This window comes from Sprattus sprattus (assembly GCF_963457725.1).
Source record: "Sprattus sprattus genome assembly, chromosome: 2".
Classification (NCBI taxonomy): domain Eukaryota; kingdom Metazoa; phylum Chordata; class Actinopteri; order Clupeiformes; family Clupeidae; genus Sprattus; species Sprattus sprattus.
Genome location: NC_137921.1, coordinates 30,915,166 through 30,938,994, shown reverse-complemented (window position 1 = coordinate 30,938,994; position 23,829 = coordinate 30,915,166). Strand labels below are relative to the sequence as shown.

The window sequence follows — 23,829 nt, the reverse complement described above, 5'->3', positions numbered from 1 at the left end:
TGTGTCATAAAAATTCTCTTTATGAGGACATTGTGCCTGGGTAGAAAAATGGCATGTCAGACAGACTGCTGCAATGTAAATCTCATGCACAACAAGAGAAATGGAGGAAAGAAAATCACCCCCATTTAGAGCTGTTACACCCACATACAAGCAATATGCTCTGCAGCTAATGTAGTGTGGAGTACCTTGTGGGATAAAGCCATTTGTAACCTGCGTGTAAGCAGACGGCCAACAGCACGATGGAAAAGAGACTGAAGTGAAGAGAATGAAGTTCTGGACGAGAACACAAACATTCCAAGTAAGGGATAACGGCCGACGAGCTGTACAGTTCTACAAAGATAATGGACATTGCGGGGCAAAGAACTCCACGACGCGCATATTTGACTATGCATAATTGACCGCTGTCAAGGAAAGTGGCCTTTCTGCCTCGGATTCACGTCTTTTGTAGCACTCCACAAGTAGTCCGGTAACTTATCAACCCAGCTCAGTGGAGTTTCAGCTGACAGTTGAGCAGCTGTGTTCTAAACAGTGGCGGTCCGTCAGGGCCTTCAAGGCCTTCTCTGCTGGCCTAAACATCATCAGAAAATAAATGTAACAAAATAAATTTAATTTTAATATTTTCTTTTCATAAATATGTATTAAATGATTCCCCATAGTCCATTATCTTCATTTCATGCTTCCAGCGTTGTTCATTTATGTTAGAGCTTTCATCCAATCATATTTCCGCTATCATGTGTTGCCACGCTCCTTGAAATCTTCCCCGAGAACAGAAATCTTCCCTGAGGCCTTCAGAATTCACATTGAAGTGTACATCTGATTGGTTATCACAACCTGCTGTTTCAGTTCATTTAAGTTGAATGAACTGAAACAGACAGTTGTGACAACCAATCAGATTTCGAGTTGGCGACACTGGGCCTTCTAGAAGGCCCGGAAGATTTCTTTCCTCGCGTTAAACGTGACACGTAAACGTCCTTTGATTGGATACTGAGGCAGACCGGTGCAGTGCTTCAGTGCTCAGTTTAGCTGGCTAAACGACGTACATCGGTTTCAATGCTTATTCTTCTAGTTGTTTCAATTGGTAAGACTAAATATAATTACATTAACCAACTCAAATAAATTAGTTTACACAAACTTGATAATTCCAGTTTTTGATACAATTACAACGCCATTTTCAAGACGGAACTTTCAAGAAAAACTGGATATCGTGAGGATGGGAAGTTTAATGAAACTGCTTTGCAGGTGGGACAATGCGATGTTACTTGTTAAACTTGTTAAACCTTACATTGAGTCACATAGGCTACTTTTGGTGGACTTAATAAAACTTTGTAGACTAATCCCTGAAAATCGCCTTTTATTTTTAAGTTGTGACAGTAATATCCAAGCGATCATATTACTTAGAGTTTACTACTCTTAATGTATTGTTATCTCCCTCTGGAACGTAATACTGTTTTCTGATTGGCTAATGGGGTGTACATTAAGTTCGTATAACCGGACACCTTGGACGTAGTCCCAGTAGAAACGTTAAATCGCCGTTCCATATCAATGCTCTTGAATGGTTACCATTGACAACCAACGTAACGTTTATTTTTTTGACAGCTAGGATAATTTGAACCAAGATGGCGGCATGTTAGGACAAGTTAGTGGGCAATGTTTTATGTCAATTAAGCTGTCTACACGACTTTTTATATGTCTAAATTGACTCGGTTAGTTGTTTATGTTCTACACGAATGTTGTAGAATATTGTAATTCTTAACTGAAAGTCTCGAATATTATTTGTAGGCGGCTGTTAGCGCTTAGAAAAAAAAACCATTAAAACAGATGGTAGCTCACGGCTAACTAGCCGGCTCGAATGTGAGCCTTCGACCAAAATTACTAAACTTGACCTCCCTGTTGCTCTGTCCAACTTCACCATCAACGGAAACGTGGAGTTCAACTGTAAATAGTAAAACCTTATGAACAATACCTGTGTCCGTGTGTCCGTTTACTTTACAGAGGTGAGCTCATGAGTGTCACTTTGCAGCAACGCCCGGGGAAACTAAAGGTCCAGTTCCACGCACTACTTTCTCACTACTTTCTCTAACGGGAGCACTAGGCTTCAAATCAAGAATTCATCAGGTTATTATGCATATTAAATTTCCTAAAGATAAAGGAAATTCTAAATAATAATAATAATAATAAAAACTTTTTGGGATGTTGTAAACGGGAGATAAGCGGGATAACGGCCTCCGAGCTGTCCAGTTCTACGAAGTTAATGGACTTCTGCGGACTCCGCTCCGCGTCGTGGTGTTCTTTGCCCCGCAGCGTCCATTAACTTCGTAGAACTGGACAGCTCGTCGGCCGTTATCCCTTACTTAATACGGGTGTATTGATTTGAAATGCTCCGGAAATATTAATAAAGTCTGTTGTACTCGACTATGTTAAGGTGATGCAATGCTCACTTACACTGCCTTTCTGTATAAAATATACTGGTTCGAGAGCCATGGCGTCATAATGATGGTATGAGGAGGTGGATTCACTCAGTTTAACATCGTGTAGGACATCGCTGAAGGCCTAGTCGTGAAATGCACGGACCGCCACTGGTTCTAAAGAATTTTCAATATCTTTGAAGTTAAACGTCTTTGGCAAACTATTTATCTGCTTATCCGCTAGCTGTCAAAAAAAAAACACGTTACGTTGGTTGTCAATGGTAACCATTCAAGAGCATTGATATGGAACGGCGATTTAACTTTTATACTGGGACTACGTCCAAGGTGTCCGGTTATACGAACTTAATGTTCCAGAGGGAGATATTAAAGAATGTATCAACAGTAGTTGAATGAGGAAGAGATCATCATCATCACTGTCATCATCTTTCATCATGGGTGATTCTAAAATTTGCAACAGAGGCATTCTCAGACCTAGACAAAGGGCACCTGTTATTTCTTTTTTTATTATTAGTGCAAGAACCAAGAGGACATATGATTGAAAATGAAAAGAGGTAATTTCTTTAAGATGTGTCCCCTTACTCACATAGCTCTGTGAGTCTGTAGGCCACTTGAAAGCAGCAGCACCACTCTGGTGACGTGAGATACTGAGACACTTCAGCTTTGTCACTATGAGGAGTGATATTCTCAATCAGTTTGTCTCTATGTAAACATATCACTTTCTCTGGCACTAGGCAGTGCTCGGATAGTCGGATTGCCATTCTGCTTGTAAGAATGAAGCCTGTCTGGCTCCTTTAAATCTGTGTCTTACGCGAGAGCTAGATGCCATTTCAACAGTGAAAGGAGAGCTGAAGTCTTCGCGCTCTCTCCTTGCCCCAAATTACATTGTCAAAGGGACGCTAACATTCAATATAAGGCTAATATGCTTAAATGGTTACCTTGTTCCTGCTCTGAGTCTCTAGCTACCTCAGTGAATAAAATAAAGAACCTTCTTCGTAAGTCTGGTCCGTGACTGTCCATGTTCAGGGTCAGAAGATGGAGGGATGTTTTTGTGTCTGATAACATTTGTTTTGTGATATTTGCGGGTTTGACACTGGATTTTTGAAAGAGAACAAGCGTTTCTAAAAAAAAAACTCTTCAATATATGCGTTCATTTTTGAATGGTTGAGGCAATCAAAATCATTTCAGTGAAAACAAAACTGCACTTTGATTGACTAACCACTCTGCATCGCCGTTATTTCCTCACTGACAGCAAATCCATCAGAGTATTGAGTATTGATCTCACCCTGTGGTTCATGCCATATCTTTCATAGCATTTCCAAAGAACAAATAAGGGCATCACCATGACTGCATGGCCAAAAATAGACATGTTTTAGAAACACATAATAGCAGTAGTGTGTCATTTATCTGGTTAGTACATTAAACTGGAAAAATGTGAACATCTTGCCAGGCACTGTTGGGTGAGATTTTGTTCTCTATCATTGTCCCATGAGGTAAAAAATAGGAAGGTGTTGAAACCAGAAATGTTTAATTTCACCTTAGAAAAAATTATCACTTTTTGAACTTTTACATGAACTGAAAATGATAAAGCTGATTCGATGTTGTAAAAACAGTGAGCCGTGTCAGTTTTTCCCTGATAACGTGTTTTTCTAGATAGAGTAACAGTATGGAATCAGATCAATGCCATAAATATTTTGTAATCTGTAATATAGATTTTGTATCTGTAATATAGATTTTGTATCTGTGAAACCATCTACACTTTCAAAAACTATCTTCACTTTCAAAATCTATCTGCAGATATGGATTTCAAATACGAAATGTATCTACACTTTCAAAAACTATCTACACTTTCAAAAACTATCTTCACTTTCAAAATCTATCTGCAGATATGGATTTCAGTTTCGGATTTCAGTTACGCATTACGGATACGGAAACGGATACGGATTTCAAGTACGAGTTACGGATTTCTGTTACGAATTACAAAATCTTTTTGGCACTGTCTTTACTTCCTTTTTAAAGAGCCAATCAGCGCTTTTGGCAGATTTTCTAAAGCGCCAATCAACACATTGTATCCTGTACTGACTAGCCAATCAGCGGCGCTAGCTTGCTGGTAACTGGTAAAGTTGAGTGAAACGGTGTATGCAGCAAGTAAGAAGTCCTATATTTGGAGTTGTTAATAAAGTCATCGTAAAACGCACAATCATAGTCAGTGGTGTTCACTCCACACCACCTGTTTCAAAGATCCTTGTCGTTGTATGGAAGATATTAGGATCTGCTTTGGTAGCTAACGAAAGCTAACGTTAGCATTTTCGTGACCGATCTCCTATTCACATTTAATTAAGTTAACCATGAACAGTATTCATATGACCCATTATCACGATGAGAACATTTAGCAGACAGACTGCTATTGTCTTGTTCTCCAGACACATGCAAAGTGATGGTGGGGGTATACCGTTAAGTGCATATGCATCCTCAACAGCTGGATAATGACCAGCCTGATTTCAAAACCACCTTGCAATGTAATTTTCGTTTCTTTTCATGGCACTTTGGGGTAGGCTATTTGTAACCATTTTCTGAAGTCCTTGAAAACGTTTTATTGTGTATTTTTTGTGGAAGCGAGTTTTCTAGCGTCTCAGTGGAAGAGTTTCAATTTCTTAGTTACAATGCGTTCTGCAGCCAAGCAATCTCTGAATCGCCAGAGCCTAAGATACAGCTAGGTGTTCATCAGCCCTTTGGGCCAGACATAAGGCATGCTTGTTTAACTTCCCCCATGGCGTTCGTACACCGAATTGTATTCAAACCGTGCGGGAGAGACCCCAGATCTCTCCCTAGCAGAGCGGTGGCAGATTTAGGTTATAACTATTGAATAATGAGCGAGCCAGCAGTTGCCAGCAAGCTAGCGCTGATTGGCTAGTCAGTACAGGATACAATGTGTTGATTGGCGCTTTAGAAAATCTGACAAAAGCGCTGATTGGCTCTTTAGAAAGGCTGTAAAAACAGTGCCAAAAAATTTTGTAATTCGTAACAGAAATCCGTATCCCTATCCGTAATGCGTAACTGAAATCCGTATCTGCAGATAGATTTTGAAAGTGAAGATAGTTTTTGAAAGTGTAGATAGTTTTTGAAAGTGTAGATAGTTTTTGAAAGTGTAGATACATTTCGTATTTGAAATCTGTATCTGTAAATACATTTTAAAAGTGAAGATAGTTTTTGAAAGTGTAGATACATTTCGTATCTGAAATCCGTGATCTGTAGATAGGTTTTGAAAGTGTAGATGGTTTCACAAATACTAAATCTATGTTAAAGATACAAAATCTATATTACAGATTACAAAATATTTATGGCATTGATCTGATTCCATATAACTGTGCTGTTGTTGTGTTTTATAAGAAATTAATCAAGATTGCGGTGCAAAACACCTTCAGAATCAGAATCAGAATCAGCTTTTATTGGCCAAGTTAGTTTGCACAAACAAGGAATTTGTCTTGGTGCAGTGGCTCTCAGTGTGCTTACACATATTACACATCACAACACAAAACAATACAACAGTGCAAATCAGTGCAACAGTGCAAAACAATACAATACAACAGTGCAAAACAATACAATACAACAGTACAATACAACAGTGCAATGGATAAACAATAGTGCAAAGTGGAGAGTCCAGGAAGAGCAGGCATAAATAAATACTATATGGTATTGGGTTATACAGGAAGGGTGAAATAAATAGATATGGTTACGGGGGTAATTTTACATTGGTTATTTGTACAGTGCCACAGAGGGTTAGCTGTTCAGGAGAGAGACAGCAAGAGGGAAGAAACTGTTCTTGTTTCTGGAGGTCTTGGCGAACAGAGATCTGTAGCGCCTATGGGAGGAGTTGAAACATGTTGTGTCCAGGGTGGGAGGGGTCTGCAGTTATTTTTCTTGCCCGCTTCTTGACTCTGGATGTGAACAGGTCTTGGATGGTGGGCAGGTTGGCACCAATGATCCTTTCTGCAGTCCTGACAGTCCGTTGAAGTCTGTTCTTGTCCAGTTTGGTTGCGGATCCAAACCAGACAGTGATGGAAGTGCAAAGAACAGACTCAACGACTGCTGTGTAGAATAGACAGCTCTTTATATAATATAAGACAGTGTAGATACCCTATCAACTCACAGTGCATGTTACTTGATCACATGAGGTATAAACACACTGTCTAATCCTGTCAATAGGCATTCTGCTTGGGTGCCTACTCTTTCACTGTCAATCTGTCTCACTGTCAGCATCCCTGAACACAAATGACTTTTCTCTCTCTGTGCACTTTTGAGCTCTGTGTTCATTGCCAATAGCACTGTGCCCACGACACACAGCACATCCATAGCGCCCAGTACCCATCATATAGAGATCAGGGTCAGCTTCCACTTCCCTCTCTCTTTCTCTCTCTCTCTCTCTCTCTCTCACGACACACAGAAACATCCATAGCCACAGCAGAGCCCAGTACCCATCCGATGGAGATCAGGATCAGCTTCTACTTCTCTCTCTTGCTCTCTTTCTCGCTCTCTCCCTTTCTCGCTCTCTTTTTCTGTCTCTCTCGGCTCATCTATGGGTTGGTAAGCATCCAAAGGGAAAGTATTGCCCTCAGTGTGACGTCACCCTCCCCCACAGCTGACCCCCCCCCCCCCCCCCCCCCCCCCCACACACACACACACATACACACACACACACACACACATCCACAGGTACACGGGCCTTGGCCTTTTCCAAAGGGTGACGAGAAACATTTTACACTCCTTTGTGCACGGAGACACCAACTGTAACACATCTCCAATTTCCAAGGTGTTGACCCGATATAATTTGCTTTTAGCACGGCGGACCGATGCAGGATGACTCACACCTTTCACAACATTTCCAGACCAAGTAAATGCCACAGTCCATGACAGTCCAGCCCCGTTCACAGTCCTAATCAACCATGCCGTGAAGGCACACAGAATAGAGTTCTGTGTTTTGAAAGGCGCTTTTCAGTTTGCAGGAAAATTAATTATTTGTCTTGATTAGGAAAATGAATCGTGAAAAATTACATAATTAGGTATGATAATGAACACCCATATGCATGGGTATAACATTGCATTTGAAATAGTTTGTGAGATTAAACCAATCTAAGACTGAAATTAGTGTTCAAGTGTTATAGCAATCGTTGTGATGATGGATTTATGTTTTTCAGAACAACTGGACTCATAGATTTAAGTCAGTGAGTCTATTAACCAGTGGCGGTCCGTCAGGGCCTTCAAGGCCTTCTCTGCTGGCCTAAACATCATCAGAAAATAAATGTAACAAAATAAATTTAATTTTAATATTTTCTTTTCATAAATATGTATTAAATGATTCCCCATAGTCCATTATCTTCATTTCATGCTTCCAGCGTTGTTCATTTATGTTAGAGCTTTCATCCAATCATATTTCCGCTATCATGTGTTGCCACGCTCCTTGAAATCTTCCCCGAGAACAGAAATCTTCCCTGAGGCCTTCAGAATTCACATTGAAGTGTACATCTGATTGGTTATCACAACCTGCTGTTTCAGTTCATTTAAGTTGAATGAACTGAAACAGACAGTTGTGACAACCAATCAGATTTCGAGTTGGCGACACTGGGCCTTCTAGAAGGCCCGGAAGATTTCTTTCCTCGCGTTAAACGTGACACGTAAACGTCCTTTGATTGGATACTGAGGCAGACCGGTGCAGTGCTTCAGTGCTCAGTTTAGCTGGCTAAACGACGTACATCGGTTTCAATGCTTATTCTTCTAGTTGTTTCAATTGGTAAGACTAAATATAATTACATTAACCAACTCAAATAAATTAGTTTACACAAACTTGATAATTCCAGTTTTTGATACAATTACAACGCCATTTTCAAGACGGAACTTTCAAGAAAAACTGGATATCGTGAGGATGGGAAGTTTAATGAAACTGCTTTGCAGGTGGGACAATGCGATGTTACTTGTTAAACTTGTTAAACCTTACATTGAGTCACATAGGCTACTTTTGGTGGACTTAATAAAACTTTGTAGACTAATCCCTGAAAATCGCCTTTTATTTTTAAGTTGTGACAGTAATATCCAAGCGATCATATAACTTAGAGTTTACTACTCTTAATGTATTGCTAATACGGGTGTATTGATTTGAAATGCTCCGGAAATATTAATAAAGTCTGTTGTACTCGACTATGTTAAGGTGATGCAATGCTCACTTACACTGCCTTTCTGTATAAAATATACTGGTTTGAGAGCCATGGCGTCATAATGATGGTATGAGGAGGTGGATTCACTCAGTTTAACATCGTGTAGGACATCGCTGAAGGCCTAGTCGTGAAATGCACGGACCGCCACTGCTATTAACATACACCAACAATCTCTATCAACATAATTCCCAACGTCTCATTTAAAATGGCGTCATTGGCCACTTTATATGTAAAAGCTCATGGTGGCTAGACAATATCAGATATGAAGTATGAGGCAAACACCTTTATTAAGATGGCCACCCTGACTCGTATATGATGCTATCTGGCAGTCTTTGCAGTATTACTCAAAATAATCGGAAGCTGAGAAGCTTTCTGTTGTTGGAGGTTTTGGCAACAGGAAGTAAAATCCCATCTCAGTGTCGAAGGATTCCACCTGACATCGTTCAGAGTTCTGTCCCAAATTCAGTACAACTTGCCACACTACAGCATGTCTCTGCCCTGCGTACCCCCAGAGAGAGGCTCTGATTCACACTGGGGTCTGGTTACCTCAGATGGGTGAGACCCCTGGTTGTCACAATCACTCTCCTGCTCTTCCCCACTGTGTGCTTGACCATTTTAAGATTTACTGGGTTCTCTCTCTCTCTCTCTCTCTCGCTCTCACTGCTTGGTACAGACAGATAGCAAATCACACACAGACACACTCTCTCTCTCTCTCTCTCTCTCTCTCTCAGACACATACTGACACACACACACTCTCTCTCTCTCTCTCTCTCTCTCTCTCTCTCTCTCTCTCTCTCTCTCAGACACATACTGACACACACAAACACACCCACACACTCTCTCTCTCTCTCAAACACATACTCTCACTCTCTCTCTCTCTCTCTCTCTCTCAGACACATACCGACACACACACACACACATACACACACACACACACACACACACACACACACACACAAATAGACAGCAGATGCCCTGCCAGGTTTCCGAATTTCTCATTTCTCAAATTCTCTCACACAGCTCAAAACACCCGATGACTTCCTGAACCCACATTCTCTATTTTAAAAGCTGAAAATCCAAGTAGATATGAGGCTTCATATTTTTGCCTTTGTGATTGACAGGAGCTTATGTGTGTGTGTGTGTGTGTGTGTGTGTGTGTGTGTGTGTGTGTGTAAGAGAGAGTGAGAGAGGGAGAGATCCATCTGCTGCCTCCGTGGCGTCAGCTCAGAATCGTTTTGACCCCACTCAGAAGAGAAGCGTGAGCTGGGTGTCGGGGTGGACGACATTAACATCCCCATCAAAGCTGCCCGTCCCCCGCCGTGGGGCACCCATGAACGCTCTCCATACACAACCACACACACACACACACACACACACACACACACACACAGACACACACACAGGGCACCAGTGAACACTCTCCACACACAACCTCCACTCTCAGGTGGCCACGTGCTGAATAATTCCCCCCCCAATGCGTCATGAATGGTCCGGTCACGTGTCCAACGCTGTTAATGGAGCGCCCTCTGGCTCCAGATTATTGCCTCTAATTAGGTTCCAGTGAGCGTAGACACCCATTCAAGCAATCAGCTTCTTCTGACAAAGATGGATGTCAGCCCAGTTCACTGGGAGAAACTGTTACCACAAGTTGTCAGAGGGCCCAGAAATGTATTTTTTTTTCTGTCAGCATTCGTTAGAGGGTTATCACCCTTCTTTGCCCTGCATATTGTTGATGCCATATGTCACAAAACGGGCATTGTATTTATGCAGAGGGGCTAACGCATGTACACTTGCGTATGGGTGCGTAGGCTGCAAGCCTGACGCTGAGTCTCAAGGCCATAGTACTATGCCTATTGTCAGCACATTTTAAAATGCCTTTCATTATTGTTTGATTTCATGTTGTTTTTTACATGGAAGAGAAAGGGGCTCTCAGGGAAAGGCACGTTTGAAAGGATATGACATTCTGCCTTTTTGTTGTACTAATCAATAGAATAAATTCAAAGTAATCATAGTTAAGAAAAATTAATAACAAAGATGGAAGATCATTTTGAGGCCTTTCAAGGGGAGAAGGTGCTGATTGCCAGGTCTCTGATGAAGACGAGAACATAATGAATGATTTGATGATTTGTCGGTGAAAGACAGGATTAAGCAGATGTGGTGTTTTATTGAGTCTGTGTAAACAAGATAGCCGCCAACACAAACGCAAACACTGAAGGGGTGTAAGAAAGTGAACTATAAATACAGCTGTCTTGAACAGTCATTCACGCCTCAGAGACATTAGACGTTTCAATTACGCTGTGTTGCGAGCTCACATTAGATTAAGGTTGCTGTGGCAAGATGCCTTTGCCTTTTACCTTATGGCCATTTTCTCTGGCTAATTCCTTCCTCTTGAAACCTGCGTTATAAGTTTGCAGACAGCAAGACTAATCAGATGGATTAATGGTTTCACCATCTCTCAGTTCTACTGTTTTGTGCAAGACATTGTTGTATCTAGTGTACCATTCTCATCTTTCCTGTGTCTGTGAGTGTGTGTATCATCAACTAAGAATTAACAAGGTGACTTGGCACTTTTGAGAAAGAAACGATTGAAAATGTATTTTATTTATTTTTATAAATAATATATTATTATTTTGCACCTAATCATAGTTCATATTATTAATTTGTGTACATGTCCGATAGACCTTGCTCATTCTTGGTGTGTTTTTCTGACATTCAGCTCTTTGTCGTATCTCATCCAATTTCCATGTCAATTATCACAGCTGTAGAAATCGCTTTCACTTGTTGGCTGGCGTCTGTCACTCCAAGGACATGGAGGCTTTTGGGCCAAATAAAAAATGGAAAATTACCATTTTCAGACCTCTGTCGAGTGCCAATATAATGTTTGGAGCTCTTGTGTGCTCTTCAATATATGTCTGCACTGGTTTGTCACTGGGAATATGATTTTATGATGAATTTATTAGTGGCAATCCAGCATTATTACAACTGTCAAAGTAATTTTATTAGAAATCAGTTGAACCATATGCATATGGTTTTCCTTCATTCGGCTGACATTTTGACTGAATTGCTTCAGAAAACTTGACTTCTAATTTATCTTATAGATGTTGCAATCCAGAATCCTTTCCATGACTTGTTGTATTGTACTTGAGACATGTGCGAAGTGTTTGGTGCATTGTGACATGTGTGCATCTCCTTAAGTGGGCTATGTTTCAGCTTATAAAACAATTGGGTTCTAGAGCGTAATTTAGTAATTCTGATTGGACGAGAGACGTTCCATGCTATAGGTTATTCGTCAACATACCTACAGTTACGGGACTTTTCACAGCTAAAAATAAATCACTCCGCGATGAAACATTCGCATTGATGATAACCGTTAATTCAAAGTTTTTAAAATTCCAAACCAAGACGTTGACAATGGAACTATTTTTTGTTGCGGAGAAACAATGGCGTCTTCCAGATTATTCTCTAGTCATCCATTGAACTCCATTGAAAACGGCTAGCTTTTAATGGACTGATACCTGCCGGCCATGCCTGTGTGTGTGTGTGTGTGTGTGTGTGTGTGTGTGTGTGTGTGTGTGTGTGTGTGTGTGTGTGTGTGTGTGTGTGTGTGTGTGTGTGTAGGTGTGAGCTTCTTCCTTGAGCTTCTTCCTCTGGCCTGGATTGATGTTTCTCACGCATGTGTGTCTGCTGCAGCACTACCACTGGAGTTGTCCTCATTACCGGAGTGCGGAGGCAGTGGCTTGGCAGGCGTCGGCTACAAATGCGTGACTAAACTATTTCTCCAGTTGGCTTTTGTGTGCGAGGAGCTGGAGTGTGTTTCATGATGCCGTGTGTCACTTCAGAAGGGTGGCGCTCGGAATAACTTGCCGTCTTAAATGTAATGTTCGCAGCAGCATCAGTCAGAAGAGACAAACTGTAAATAAAAGTCCATAACGGGCCTAGACCACAACTGTTGGTCAATAAACAGCAAAAATGTATTTTTTACAGTTCCCCCACAAATCCATTTATTAGTCATCGACTTATGATTCCTCTATTTTAGTTTTGCATTTTTTTATTTACAACTCATATGCTTTAAACTCCAGGTTATTCATACACATTGTAAGTAGCTAAATTATTCCCAGAATCTTTGTGGTGATGTACAGCCTTGAGCCATGTTGGCCCATTGAATTTTATATAACAGAGGCCCAGTAGTGGAGCGACCACTCTTCCTTTTAATCTTGCTCGCTCTACTGTAGATCTAGGCATACTGTGAATCTTGCTCGCTGGCCCTCTCATTTCCTCTACTCCCATCGTCGCTCCTCCACTCTCCTCTCCTCTCTACCCCTCTCATCCCCTCTTCTTTCCTTTTTTCTCTTCTCCCATCCCATTTCCTACCATCCACTCTCCTCTCTACTCCTCTCATCTCCTCCCCTCTTCTCCATTCTCCTCTCCTCTCCTCTCTACCCCTCTCTTCTCCTCCCCTCCTTTTTTTTCTCTCCTCTACTCCCATGTCCTCACCTCCACTCTCCTCTCGTCTCTTCTCCCTTCACATGTCCTCTCCTCTCTGTATCACTTGTCCAGCCGACTCCATCCCACCTGACCCCTCTTGAGCAGAAAGATTAATGTAACCCCAATCTACTATCGATTGCAATTATTAACGCAATTTCCTCTGTAGCGTTGGAGGTCATTCCAAAGGTCACAAATTTCCCTAACAGTCCATCACCCCGACCCCAGCCACACCCCTAGCCCCCTGTGACCGCCCCCACCTGCCAGACCAGCTCAGAGGCGAACCATGGCAGAGTGGGCGAGGGCAGGGACAGGGACATACAAACAGAGATATATGGGTTGCATTTTATCTTCCGTGAATCGATAATGGCCTCTCTGCGAGCTGATTTATCAAAATTACAAAGCGATTTTCTGTGATGAGTTTGTGCTCCCTGCGCCGGACTATTAGGGTTTAAATCACGCTGCGGTGCAGACTGCGTCCCACCCACCCAGGCCTCGCGCCCACCCACCCAGGCCTCGCGCCCACCCACCAAGGCCTCGTGCCCAGCAGCCCAGGCCACGTTCCAGCCCCCACCCACCCAGGCCTCGCGCCCACCCACTAAGGCCTCACGCCCCCCCACCCAGGCCTCTCACCCACCCCACGCTCCATCTCAGGTCCCCTCTCACCCACAACTACCGCCCTGGTGGAGTGGCAGGACTCGCACCCACCATGTCCACTGCATGGTGATAGTGGTGGCCTTGTTTCCATGGTGATGGTAGAGTTTTTTTATGAGTGTCTCCTGATTAAGTGGAATTTGCTTACCTTCACGGCCATCAAGTCCCAGGGCGCCGGGGGGGGGGGGGGGGGGGGGGGGTAAAGAAGCCGAGTTAATCAACAGCACGGCTGTAGAAGGGAATCAGGGAAACACAGAAAAAAAGAGAGGTAGAGAGAGAGAGAGAGAGAGAGAGAGAGAGAGAGAGGGTGATATGTAGTATGGGAGAGTATAACAGCGCAGTAAACCTGTTCTTTACAATACGACCAATGATTCATCGTACAGGTGAGCACATTGGTGTTGTGTGCTGGGGACATAGATGGGACTTTACATGATCCTACCTGTCACTTGCCTATTGCATTTTATGTCTCTGCTATAACATGAGCATAAGCTGAACACAAATCATCCAGATGCCACAGGCTACAGGGATTGTGAAGGGCTTTACAACTACACAGTTAAAACATATTAAAAACAAGTGGTGTGTATCTCTGTTACCAGCGGATACAACAGCTCTAGTGTGGGACTGTACATGTAAATAAAATCACATATATTGAGCAACACATTCAAAGTCATCTGTGCAAAGCCTACTTTGCCAAGTGTATGTCCGCAGATTACACCCAAAAATATCCTCCTGCACACTTCACAACGGTGCCTCTAATTTCACAATGTTAGCCACCATCAATAAAATACATCAATCAATACAAATAAAAAGCTGCTGCAAGTGTTTAACAAGCTGTAACTAGCATGCTATGCACACTTTGCCAGTGACCAACCAAACACAGCTAAACTTAATCTTACCTTTATATGGTCCACTGTAAATTATCCAAATATCACACAGTCAACAGTTCCACTGCTATTTAAGTTACAAAGCATGTTAGACATCAGTGGCGAAACTATAGTAACGCCCTTGGTAGACATGCTAGACATGATGAACTAACTAGTTAGATGTTAGCCAGAGTTGCTAGTGTCATAACACGAAATCCAACAGTATATTTAGCGCAGTAACTCTTTTTTTAATTTAGACCTTGCAATTAGAATCAAAATTGTAATTGTGGCAATACATAAACTCTAATCCCAGGAGAATATAACATTTCTGGCATTCAGTAGAAAAGTATGCATTTTAGACGAACAGCTAACATTATGCACTGGAACAAAGGTGATTGCTCCCAACTGGGGGGACATCAAAGAATACCTACACTGTATCTCTCATTTTTGTGTGTCAATTTGATTCTCATCTACCAAATGTTGTACTTTTTTTTAGAGGTTTTCTGTTTACTGTAGTGAGATTTTATGTTATATTTGTCAAAAGCAGTGGGTACGAAATTGGTGATTGCAAAAAGTGGTGGTGGGGGGGGGGGGGCGGCATGTCCCCAGCATCCCTAGCGTAAGTGACGCCTATGGTTGTGCAAAGTCCTAAACCCCTCTTGTGCCAATTAAGCAGACTGGGAAGCCCCATCATGCTGAATGTGTGAGTTAATAATGACCACTCTGTTTATGCAACAATGAAGCCCTTTAGCTGTTCTGTTTCACGGGCTGTGTTAATAGAGTACCTCGCTTACTGAATTTGTCATCCTGAATTGATTCTGTGAATGTATGACTTGTTGGGCAATTAAGCTGTATTGATCGCACCAATAACACCCTCCTGGTCATGTTGTAGCTCTGTGTCCCATCATAAAAAATTAAATAAAAAACATGAGGGAAGCTGTTAAATATTTGCTAGTCGTCCAGCAATCACGTAAACTAGCGTCATTTGTTAGAACACACTCCGGGGACTCTGAGTTCGGGCTGATTGCGCTAAGCTGCTTGGAGTTTCAATCTGAGTCGCTGAGAGCAATCTTGTCATAATGTGAAATGCATTTTGGAGTCATAAAAGAATATAAATGTGTGTGTCTGTGTGTGTCAAGTGTTGGACACTCTTTTAGGCAATCGAGTAGTTCTCAAATTCTGCACCAATTCTTAATGATATTCTCTACATCACCTGAGGCTGTTTATATAGAGAATTCTACTGAGAGACTGAAAGAACAAAACAAAAACACAGAATGCTAATGCAGTTCATCAGAAATATTTGAAAACAATTATCAATTAAGAGAGAGCTTCTTCCCCCTCAGCTAATGAGCTTGCTCTGTTAATTGAACGCCTCTTACCTCAGAAGGCTATTAGGCATAATTATCATTTACTTGTAAGTCAATAGGATTAATGCTTATTTGCAAAGAAGTGTTATTATGTTGTAATATTAATGTGTTCAAATCTGGATGTAAATCAAGATGTAAACGGCATTTTGTCAAGGGGTGATATTTCAATCCTTCAGGACAGAACCAATCAGGTTTTTTCTAGTTTGTAAAGGATGCCTTACTTTAGTGTTCATGGGAAGTGCTTAATTTTGGTACCTTGTTGGGTGAGATGCGATTTACAGAACCATCCCATGTCTAGCATCTGGATGTCTTACTGGTCCTTGTACCAGTCAGCCTGAAGAATAGGGGGAGGTCATCCATTACTGAAACTGGTGCCATGAAGGGCTGACAGACTTGTGGCTTTTCTAATTGCAGATGGATACCCACGGGATGAGTTGATTTACAAATGGAAGAAGAACTCGATTGAAGCCTCAGACCAGAAGTCCTGGCGACTTTATCAGTTTGACTTCATGGGCTTGAGGAACACGACGGACATCTTGAAAACCACATCAGGTAACCAGTCACCTCCATTTTGTTTTGCTAGAATTTTGATTTTGTAATTATTTTTATCAGGCCCCTTGAACGTAATAAAAAGGATTCTGAAGATACCACCTGAATGCTTGAAATAATTATCATCTCTTTCCCCTGTCTCATATTTGTGGGTTTTGTCTGATCCTGGCTGTGGAAATGTCAGCTGAGTATTAGTGATGAAGTGGGTATGTTTTGACATTTTCCCAGAGCTTAATAACTACGGATGTGAAAATGGTCAAAAGGCTATTTCTCACATGGGGGAAATTTCAGCCCCTTTTCCCCCTGATCTCCAGTGGAGAGAGAGAGAGGTAGGGAGAGAGAGAGAAATGACATCTCTTTAATGTGTATGGATTGTATGTGTTGCAAGTGACGTCACATGTTAGGAAAGTAATTTTCACAACAGACTAGGTGTGATCAGGAGCGAACACACCGTAGGAAGGCTCCAGAATGGGAATGCAGCACTGTGGAACTCATATGTGGCATTAAATTAACAAAGTGTGTTTGTTATACAACAGAGTGAACCAGCCAGAAGAAGTGTTCTGTCTAGGCAGAAATGGAAAAGTTACTCACATGGACATTTTCAATGGCAAAACCATATTTTATTTCATTACACAATAATTAACAAACTATGAAGGAAATGCTCTAAATGTTTAAACATAATTGTTAGCCAACTGCATGACAACTATGTACTAGACCCTAGCCTGAATCTTGCCCTAACCTCAACGCAAGAGCTATGCCCATTTGTAATATGTACTATATGCCGTTGGTTAATTGTTTATAATGTGTATATTGCTAAATCAAACTGAACCCTTTTTAGTGAACCTGTGAACAAAAATGTTATAAGGAAATCAAGATGTTATATGAACTTGAAAAATTGAAAGTGGTCTTCCATTTAAATGATGGGGACAAACCAGAAGAAAATCAGTGTGTGCGTGTGCGTGTGCGTGTGCATGCGCGTGTGTATGTGCATGTGCGTTTGTGTGCGTGTGCCTGTGTTTGTGTCTCAGAGTTCAGACAGGCATTATCTGTGATCTACAGACTAACGGTCAGAGGAATTACCTGACCTTTTATGTCCCTCGTCAAGTCAATCTACTGAGAAAGGACCCGAAGGACAAAAACACACGACCCTATCCAGTCAGGGCTGGTGCGCGATAAGCTTAGTGTTGTTGCAGATTGTCAAGCAAAGAGAAGCTGTTTTTGAGGCTTCACTCTGACACAGAAAAGCTTCTCATCAAAAGCCTCTACCTTAGATGCGTCTGTCATCTCGGATTTTGCATACAGTCAACAGAGGTGCTGGCAGCATTTGTCTGAGGCACGAGGTATTCATAAACATACGCTGACGTGATTTTTCAATCTGGCTATCATGTTAGACAAGCCCTTGTTTCTCCTTAAAGACACCACCAAATGTATTCTTTTGAATACTTCTTTTTTTTTCTCACCTCAATAGCATATGTCTAAATACAACTCAGTTTTTCAGTTTATTTTAACCATTCACTGGAACTGCCCTTGAGGTATATAAATCAGGATGCATTTAATTCCCTGACATCTCTCTTTCTCTCTGTACACATCCAGGTCAGTGCCTTTACACTGTCATCAAGCCAGATTTTTTTTTGTTATTCCCGTTGGGTGTCTTGGTTATGTATGGCATGAGACTGTCAGTAAAATCCAGTAATTGGATAAAGACAGATTTGTCATCTTCATAGAATTACACGTGTTTCTTTAGCGAGGGATGGAGTGTCTCCACCCATCTCAGAAGATTAGCATATCACAGGGGCCAAAGAGGCCTACACACAAACTAATTCAAAATAGAATTTAAATAGTAAACCAAAAGAAAACTAGAGGGGCATATTTTACCCCTAAAGAAATTCCAAAATAAAATTCCTTTCAGACAGAGGCCCAGTCTATGGGCAAAAATGTTTTGTCTTTCTCTCTATACTTATGCCCTCTCACTTTAGGCAGATAGATCTTCTCCCTTTAATTATGCCCTCTCACTTTAGGCAGACAGATCACAGGTGCGAGATGAGTTCTATTCCAATTTGAGAAGTGTCTTTACTCTGGGACGTTTTGACTAGGTGGCAATCATATAATTCACACAAGTTGTGTGCGCCGTGTTGATCTTGTGAAACAGTTTCCGTAAAACATTGCTTGGAGACGATGTTTGGTGAGCGCACCTGCTCAGTACAGCCCAAATATATCTCTGTTTTTACATCAAAACAGACTAATTCACTCAGCTGTACCCAGTGAGCTGAAAAAGTGTTGACCCAATGAGGTGAAGAATGTTATGATTAAACTGAAATGCCTCTAAAGGGAATAAATTAGTATAATTAGGGACTTACATTTTCTGCAAACTATAACCTGCCAAACACTTTAACTAACTCGACAACCAGTTTACTAATGATAATGATAATCATAAATCTTAGACCGTTATAATTGCTCACTGTCAACACTGTCAACAGATGTGAAGATAGGCTAGGAACATAAACTGTGGGCAAATCAGCGAGCAGTGTTCTACAGAATAACAAACATTATACAAATGCTTGACTAACTCAGCAACCTGTTGGTTATCGATCCAGTTGATTATGTGGTGATGACAGTGTATTTTTTCATGATCCAGGTGATTAGGTGGTGATGACGATGTATTTTTTAATGATCCAGTTGATTATGTGGTGATGACGATGTATTTTTTTCATGATCCAAATGATTATGTGGTGATGACGATGTATTTTTTCATGATCCAGGTGATTATGTGATGACGGTGTATTTATTTTTAATGATCCAGTTGATTATGTGGTGATGACGGTGTATTTTTTCATGATCCAGGTGATTATGTGGTGATGACGGTGTATTTCGACCTGGCCCGGCGGATGGGCTACTTCACCATCCAGACCTACATCCCCTGCATCCTCACCGTCGTTCTCTCCTGGGTGTCCTTTTGGATCAAGAAAGAATCCACCCCAGCCAGAACCACATTAGGTATGAAACTGCCACCAACCAGAACCACATTAGGTATGAAACTTCCACCAACCAGAACCACATTAGGTATGAAACTGCCACCAAGCCACCATTTTCAGTCCCTACTGCACTCAAAGGCACAGAACCGAACAATAAAGGCAGAACTCAAAACACAAGAACTATTGGACTCGGTTCTTGAAGTTTGGGTTCTTTTATATGGGTTTAGGACAGGTCAGTTTCTTGATAACTGTAGTTTGCTCATGTATCACCTATGTCGGTGTGACACGTAAACAAAACTGGTGTATGTGTATGTGTGTGTGTGTGTGTGTGAGTGTGTGTGTGTGTGTGTAACTCAGTGGCCTATGTGTGTGAGTGAGTGTTTGTCAATGTGTGATTCAGGTGATCGCACTTATACTTCTATTTTGCACCACTGCAACACATCTGCTTTTACTCGCTTGCTTTAAGTTCTCCATGTTGCCACTCTTGAAGAGAATCCGGAAAGATCTGCATTTTGTGTTTTTCATTTGCTTTGCTTAGTTCAGTTCTGTTGTGTTCTGTTCTGTTGTGTTCTGTTGTGTTCTGTTGTGTTCTGTTCATCTTTTGTTCTCCGTTTGCTTTGCATGGTTCTGTTCTGTTCTGTTCACTCTGTTTCTCTGCTCTCTGTTAGTTAATGTGCAGTCCTGTGGAACAGTTTGGTCAAGGTAATACTTTTCAGTTCTATTCATTTATTTTTGTCCAGAATTTCAGTTCATTGATTGTGTGTCTGTGTGTGTGTGTGTGTGTGTGTCTGTGTGTGTGTCTGTGTGTCTGTGTGTGTGTGTGTGTGTGTGTGTGTGTGTGTGTGTGTGTGTGTGTGTGTGTGTGGGTGTGTGTGTGTGTGTGTGTGTGTGTGTGTGTGTGTGTGTGTGTGTGTGTCATCGAGACAGTTGCGTGTGGGTTTATAATAGAATACTTATGTATGTCTTTCGATAACATAATGTGTGTGTGTCATGAAAAGATAAATAGTTATGTGTGTGTCACTAGTGAAATACTTATGTATGTGTAACTATAAGAGATCGTGAGTGTGTGTGTGTCATGGAGACAGAAAATGCTTATGTGTGTGTGTCTTAAATAAAGTGCTTATGTATGTGTAGCTGTGTGTGTGTATGTGCATCCATGCATTTGCACACCCCTGAGTGTGGAATACTACCACCATGAATTCTTTGATCACGAGGATCCCTTCCCATTGTCAGTGGGATTCTTACAGATCTAGGACAAGATGAACTCTTTCCCTGAACAGCCCCCCCCCCCACCCCCCACCCCCATCACGTGACTCACGTAACCACATAAGTAGCTGTTATGGTGGCTCCCTTGCTGTAATGTGTGATGCTGTGACAGCTTGACGGCGTGTGACATATATTAGACTTGTGACGGAGGGTGGGAGAAATATGTTACTGTGGTTCCCATATATACACCCATTCCCCCCTTTTCATGTGTGTGTGTGTGTGTGTGTGTGTGTGTGTGGGTGTGTAACACTTTACAATAGCCTGCACATACCAGCCGCCAACGGGGAATTCATTTAATGAGGGTATGATGACAATAATTCACCTTTTTGATCTGGTCTTCTATAGTCCCTTTGTGACCATACAAAGGTATCCTCACATGCAGGCAGTGTAGCCTCCAGGATTATATGTGTATTTGTTGTGAAGGAAATGTCCTTGTGGAATACAATCCCAACGTGTGACAGTAATGAAAACAACAGACTGATGGGCGCCTTCATGTCAACAATGAGGCTGGTCCAAACCCATCTTAGATTCTCTTGTAGTCCTTAGTGTTATGTTTAAAAAAAAGTGCATTAGACCATGACCTGACAAACACACACAAGACCATATACATCAACGCCGGTTCCTCAAATGCCCCACACTAAAAGGACCTGCCTGAATTGTCCATCGGTGCATTTGTGAGATAAGAAATGGGATCCGTGAGAGACAATACTGTTCAACTGGCCAGCCGATTCCATGTCAACCAGAGAGAGAGAGAGAGAGAGAAAGAGAAAGAGAAGGAGAGAGAGATAAAAAAAAGAGACAGGAGTGCATTCTGTGGGAATGAGAGAGGACACAGGTATGGGAGGGAGAGAGAGAGACAGACAGAGGGAGAGAGAGAGAGATGAATGCAATTAATCTGTCTGACAAAAGAAGTCATTACCCCTTGAGAGGAAAGAAAAAAAGGCAAAAAAAAATAGTTTTGCTTCTTCAGGCTTCCAGGTTGATCGATGGAGTCCAGAGTGCGGCTGGGAGGGGGGTCAGGTTTGGGCGGGGGGAGGGGGGTGATGAGGGGAGACAGAGGCTGGGCTAGAGAGGTAGGGAACTGCGAAATGCCAGGGTGAATAGCAGGGCCAGGACCCAGCTGTTAATGTGGCACTTGGACAAGCAGAGGCTCACATGTGACTCGGTCCAAGAAAACCAGGATGAAGGAGGCAAAATGTGCTATGAGAGAGAGAGAGGGAAAGAGAAAGGGAAAGAGAGAGAGAGAAAGAAAGAGACAGAGAGAGAAAATAGGGCGAGAGTGAGAGACCCTTATATATGCTTTGGTATTGTAGAGTGTTATCGTCATGTCAATACAGCTTGTTTTGAATTTGAATCTGAATTTGAGAGAGAGAACGAGACAGACAGAGAGAAAGCGAGAAGCAGAGAGAGTTCTTTGTAACCTTTCATGAACCTGTCGTCATAAGGCTGACATAACCATGCCGTAAACAGGTCATGACAGCACAAATACTGTCATAAGTTGTCATCACAGTCTCTCAGTCCTAATGGTAACGCAACAACAACTACAAAACAAAAGAGCTCTAATGGAAGGAGGGGGAAATGACAGAAGACAGTGATATGCCATTAAAAATGGACAAAGCCAAGATGAAGACAAACTGACCTTTTTAATCCAAGGGTCAATAAGGGTGAGAGATTTTAAGAGAAACATGAAATCAGACTGACAAGAAGGTGCAACCTTGACATGATCAGCTGCGGCAGCTTAAAGGTTCGTTTGATGGTGCAACATGACACACAGGGCTATGGTTAACAGTATCATCCCTCTCCCCAGAAAGGAATCTTTCAAGCAAGATTGCTTATAATTTGGAGTGGGGAAAAAAGAAAATACAAACTCCCCACTGTGCAAAAAGAGTGCGAGAGCATCAGGAGCAGCTGGCTCACAAGCAGGTGGAGGTAATAAGTTGCCCACAGAAGAAGAGAGAGGGATTGAGTGCAAAATGCATGCCTGAAATAGATTTAGTCCACTTGTTTCCATAGAAACCTTGGGAATGCTGAGGCACAGTCACCATTTTTTCTCAGAGGCATCTTTATGATCTACATGAGAGAGTCTTGCTTTGTGTGTGTGTGTGTGTGTGTGTGTGTGTGTGTGTGTGTGTGTGTGTGTCTGTGTGTGTGTGTGTGTGTGTGTGTGTGTGTGTGTCTGTGTGTCTGTGTGTCTTTATGTGTGTCTACATGTGTGTATTCGTGAGTGCACGCACTCGTGTGTGTGTGTGTCTTGAGAGTGCCTGTGTGTTTGTGTGGGAGGAGGGATGTGTGAAAGTGTGGCTGCATTAGAATGTGTACACGTGTATTCATCTGTCTGCGTGTGTGAGTTTCTGAATGAGGAAAAAACACTTGTGTGTGTGTGTGTGTGTGTGTGTGTGTGTGTGTGTGTGTGTGTGTGTGTGTGTGTGTGTGTGTGTGTGTGTGTGTGTGTGTGTGTATGTATGTGTTTATGTGTCTTGAGAGTTCATGTGTGTTTGTGTGGGTGGAATATTTCAATTTGCAGGGTTTCCATTAGCCCTTCCTATATGACCCAGCAGTGTGGTGTGGTGACAGCAAAGGTGCAGGACATAACCCAACACGATTAGACGCTTAATTTGCCCCATCCCTCCTCCACACCACAAACCACTGAAAGAAACACACACACACTCTCAAGACACACACACACACAAACACAAACCACTGAAAGACGTGCTCGTTAAAGAGATAACCGTTGCCAGGAGCAATGGGCTCCTCGTATGGAGATGCTGTGCTGTGCCTCAGCACAATGCAGCTATTCTCTGGGTGCCATCGTGTCATAGGGAAAAAAGAGACTGTGCTGCGCTCTCTGTCTCTCTGTCTGAGAGAGAGAGTGCAGTTCCGTGCAGTACTGGCCATCGGGAATACCGAGGACAAATCCCCTTGAGACACCGCAATGGTGGACCAGCCTGTCAAATGTCAAAAACATTGTTTCTACTGACCCAGTTTGTTTCTTTACTGGTCTGCTCTGTATGCCTGTCATTTAGAGAAATGCAAACATTTTAGAC

At 42.0% G+C, this 23,829-nt stretch overlaps 1 protein-coding gene across 1 annotated transcript in view; it reads left to right on the top strand.

The window, feature by feature from the left end:
- gabrg3 (gamma-aminobutyric acid type A receptor subunit gamma3) overlaps positions 1 to 23,829 on the top strand; it is a gene marked incomplete at both ends in the record, with an annotated part of 145,501 nt that overhangs the window by 117,151 nt on the left and 4,521 nt on the right. The window contains 2 exons of the mRNA XM_080832482.1: positions 16,413 to 16,550; positions 19,389 to 19,541. Coding sequence (XP_080688608.1) covers positions 16,413 to 16,550; positions 19,389 to 19,541 — 291 coding nt within the window. The remainder of the gene's footprint in view (positions 1 to 16,412; positions 16,551 to 19,388; positions 19,542 to 23,829) is intronic.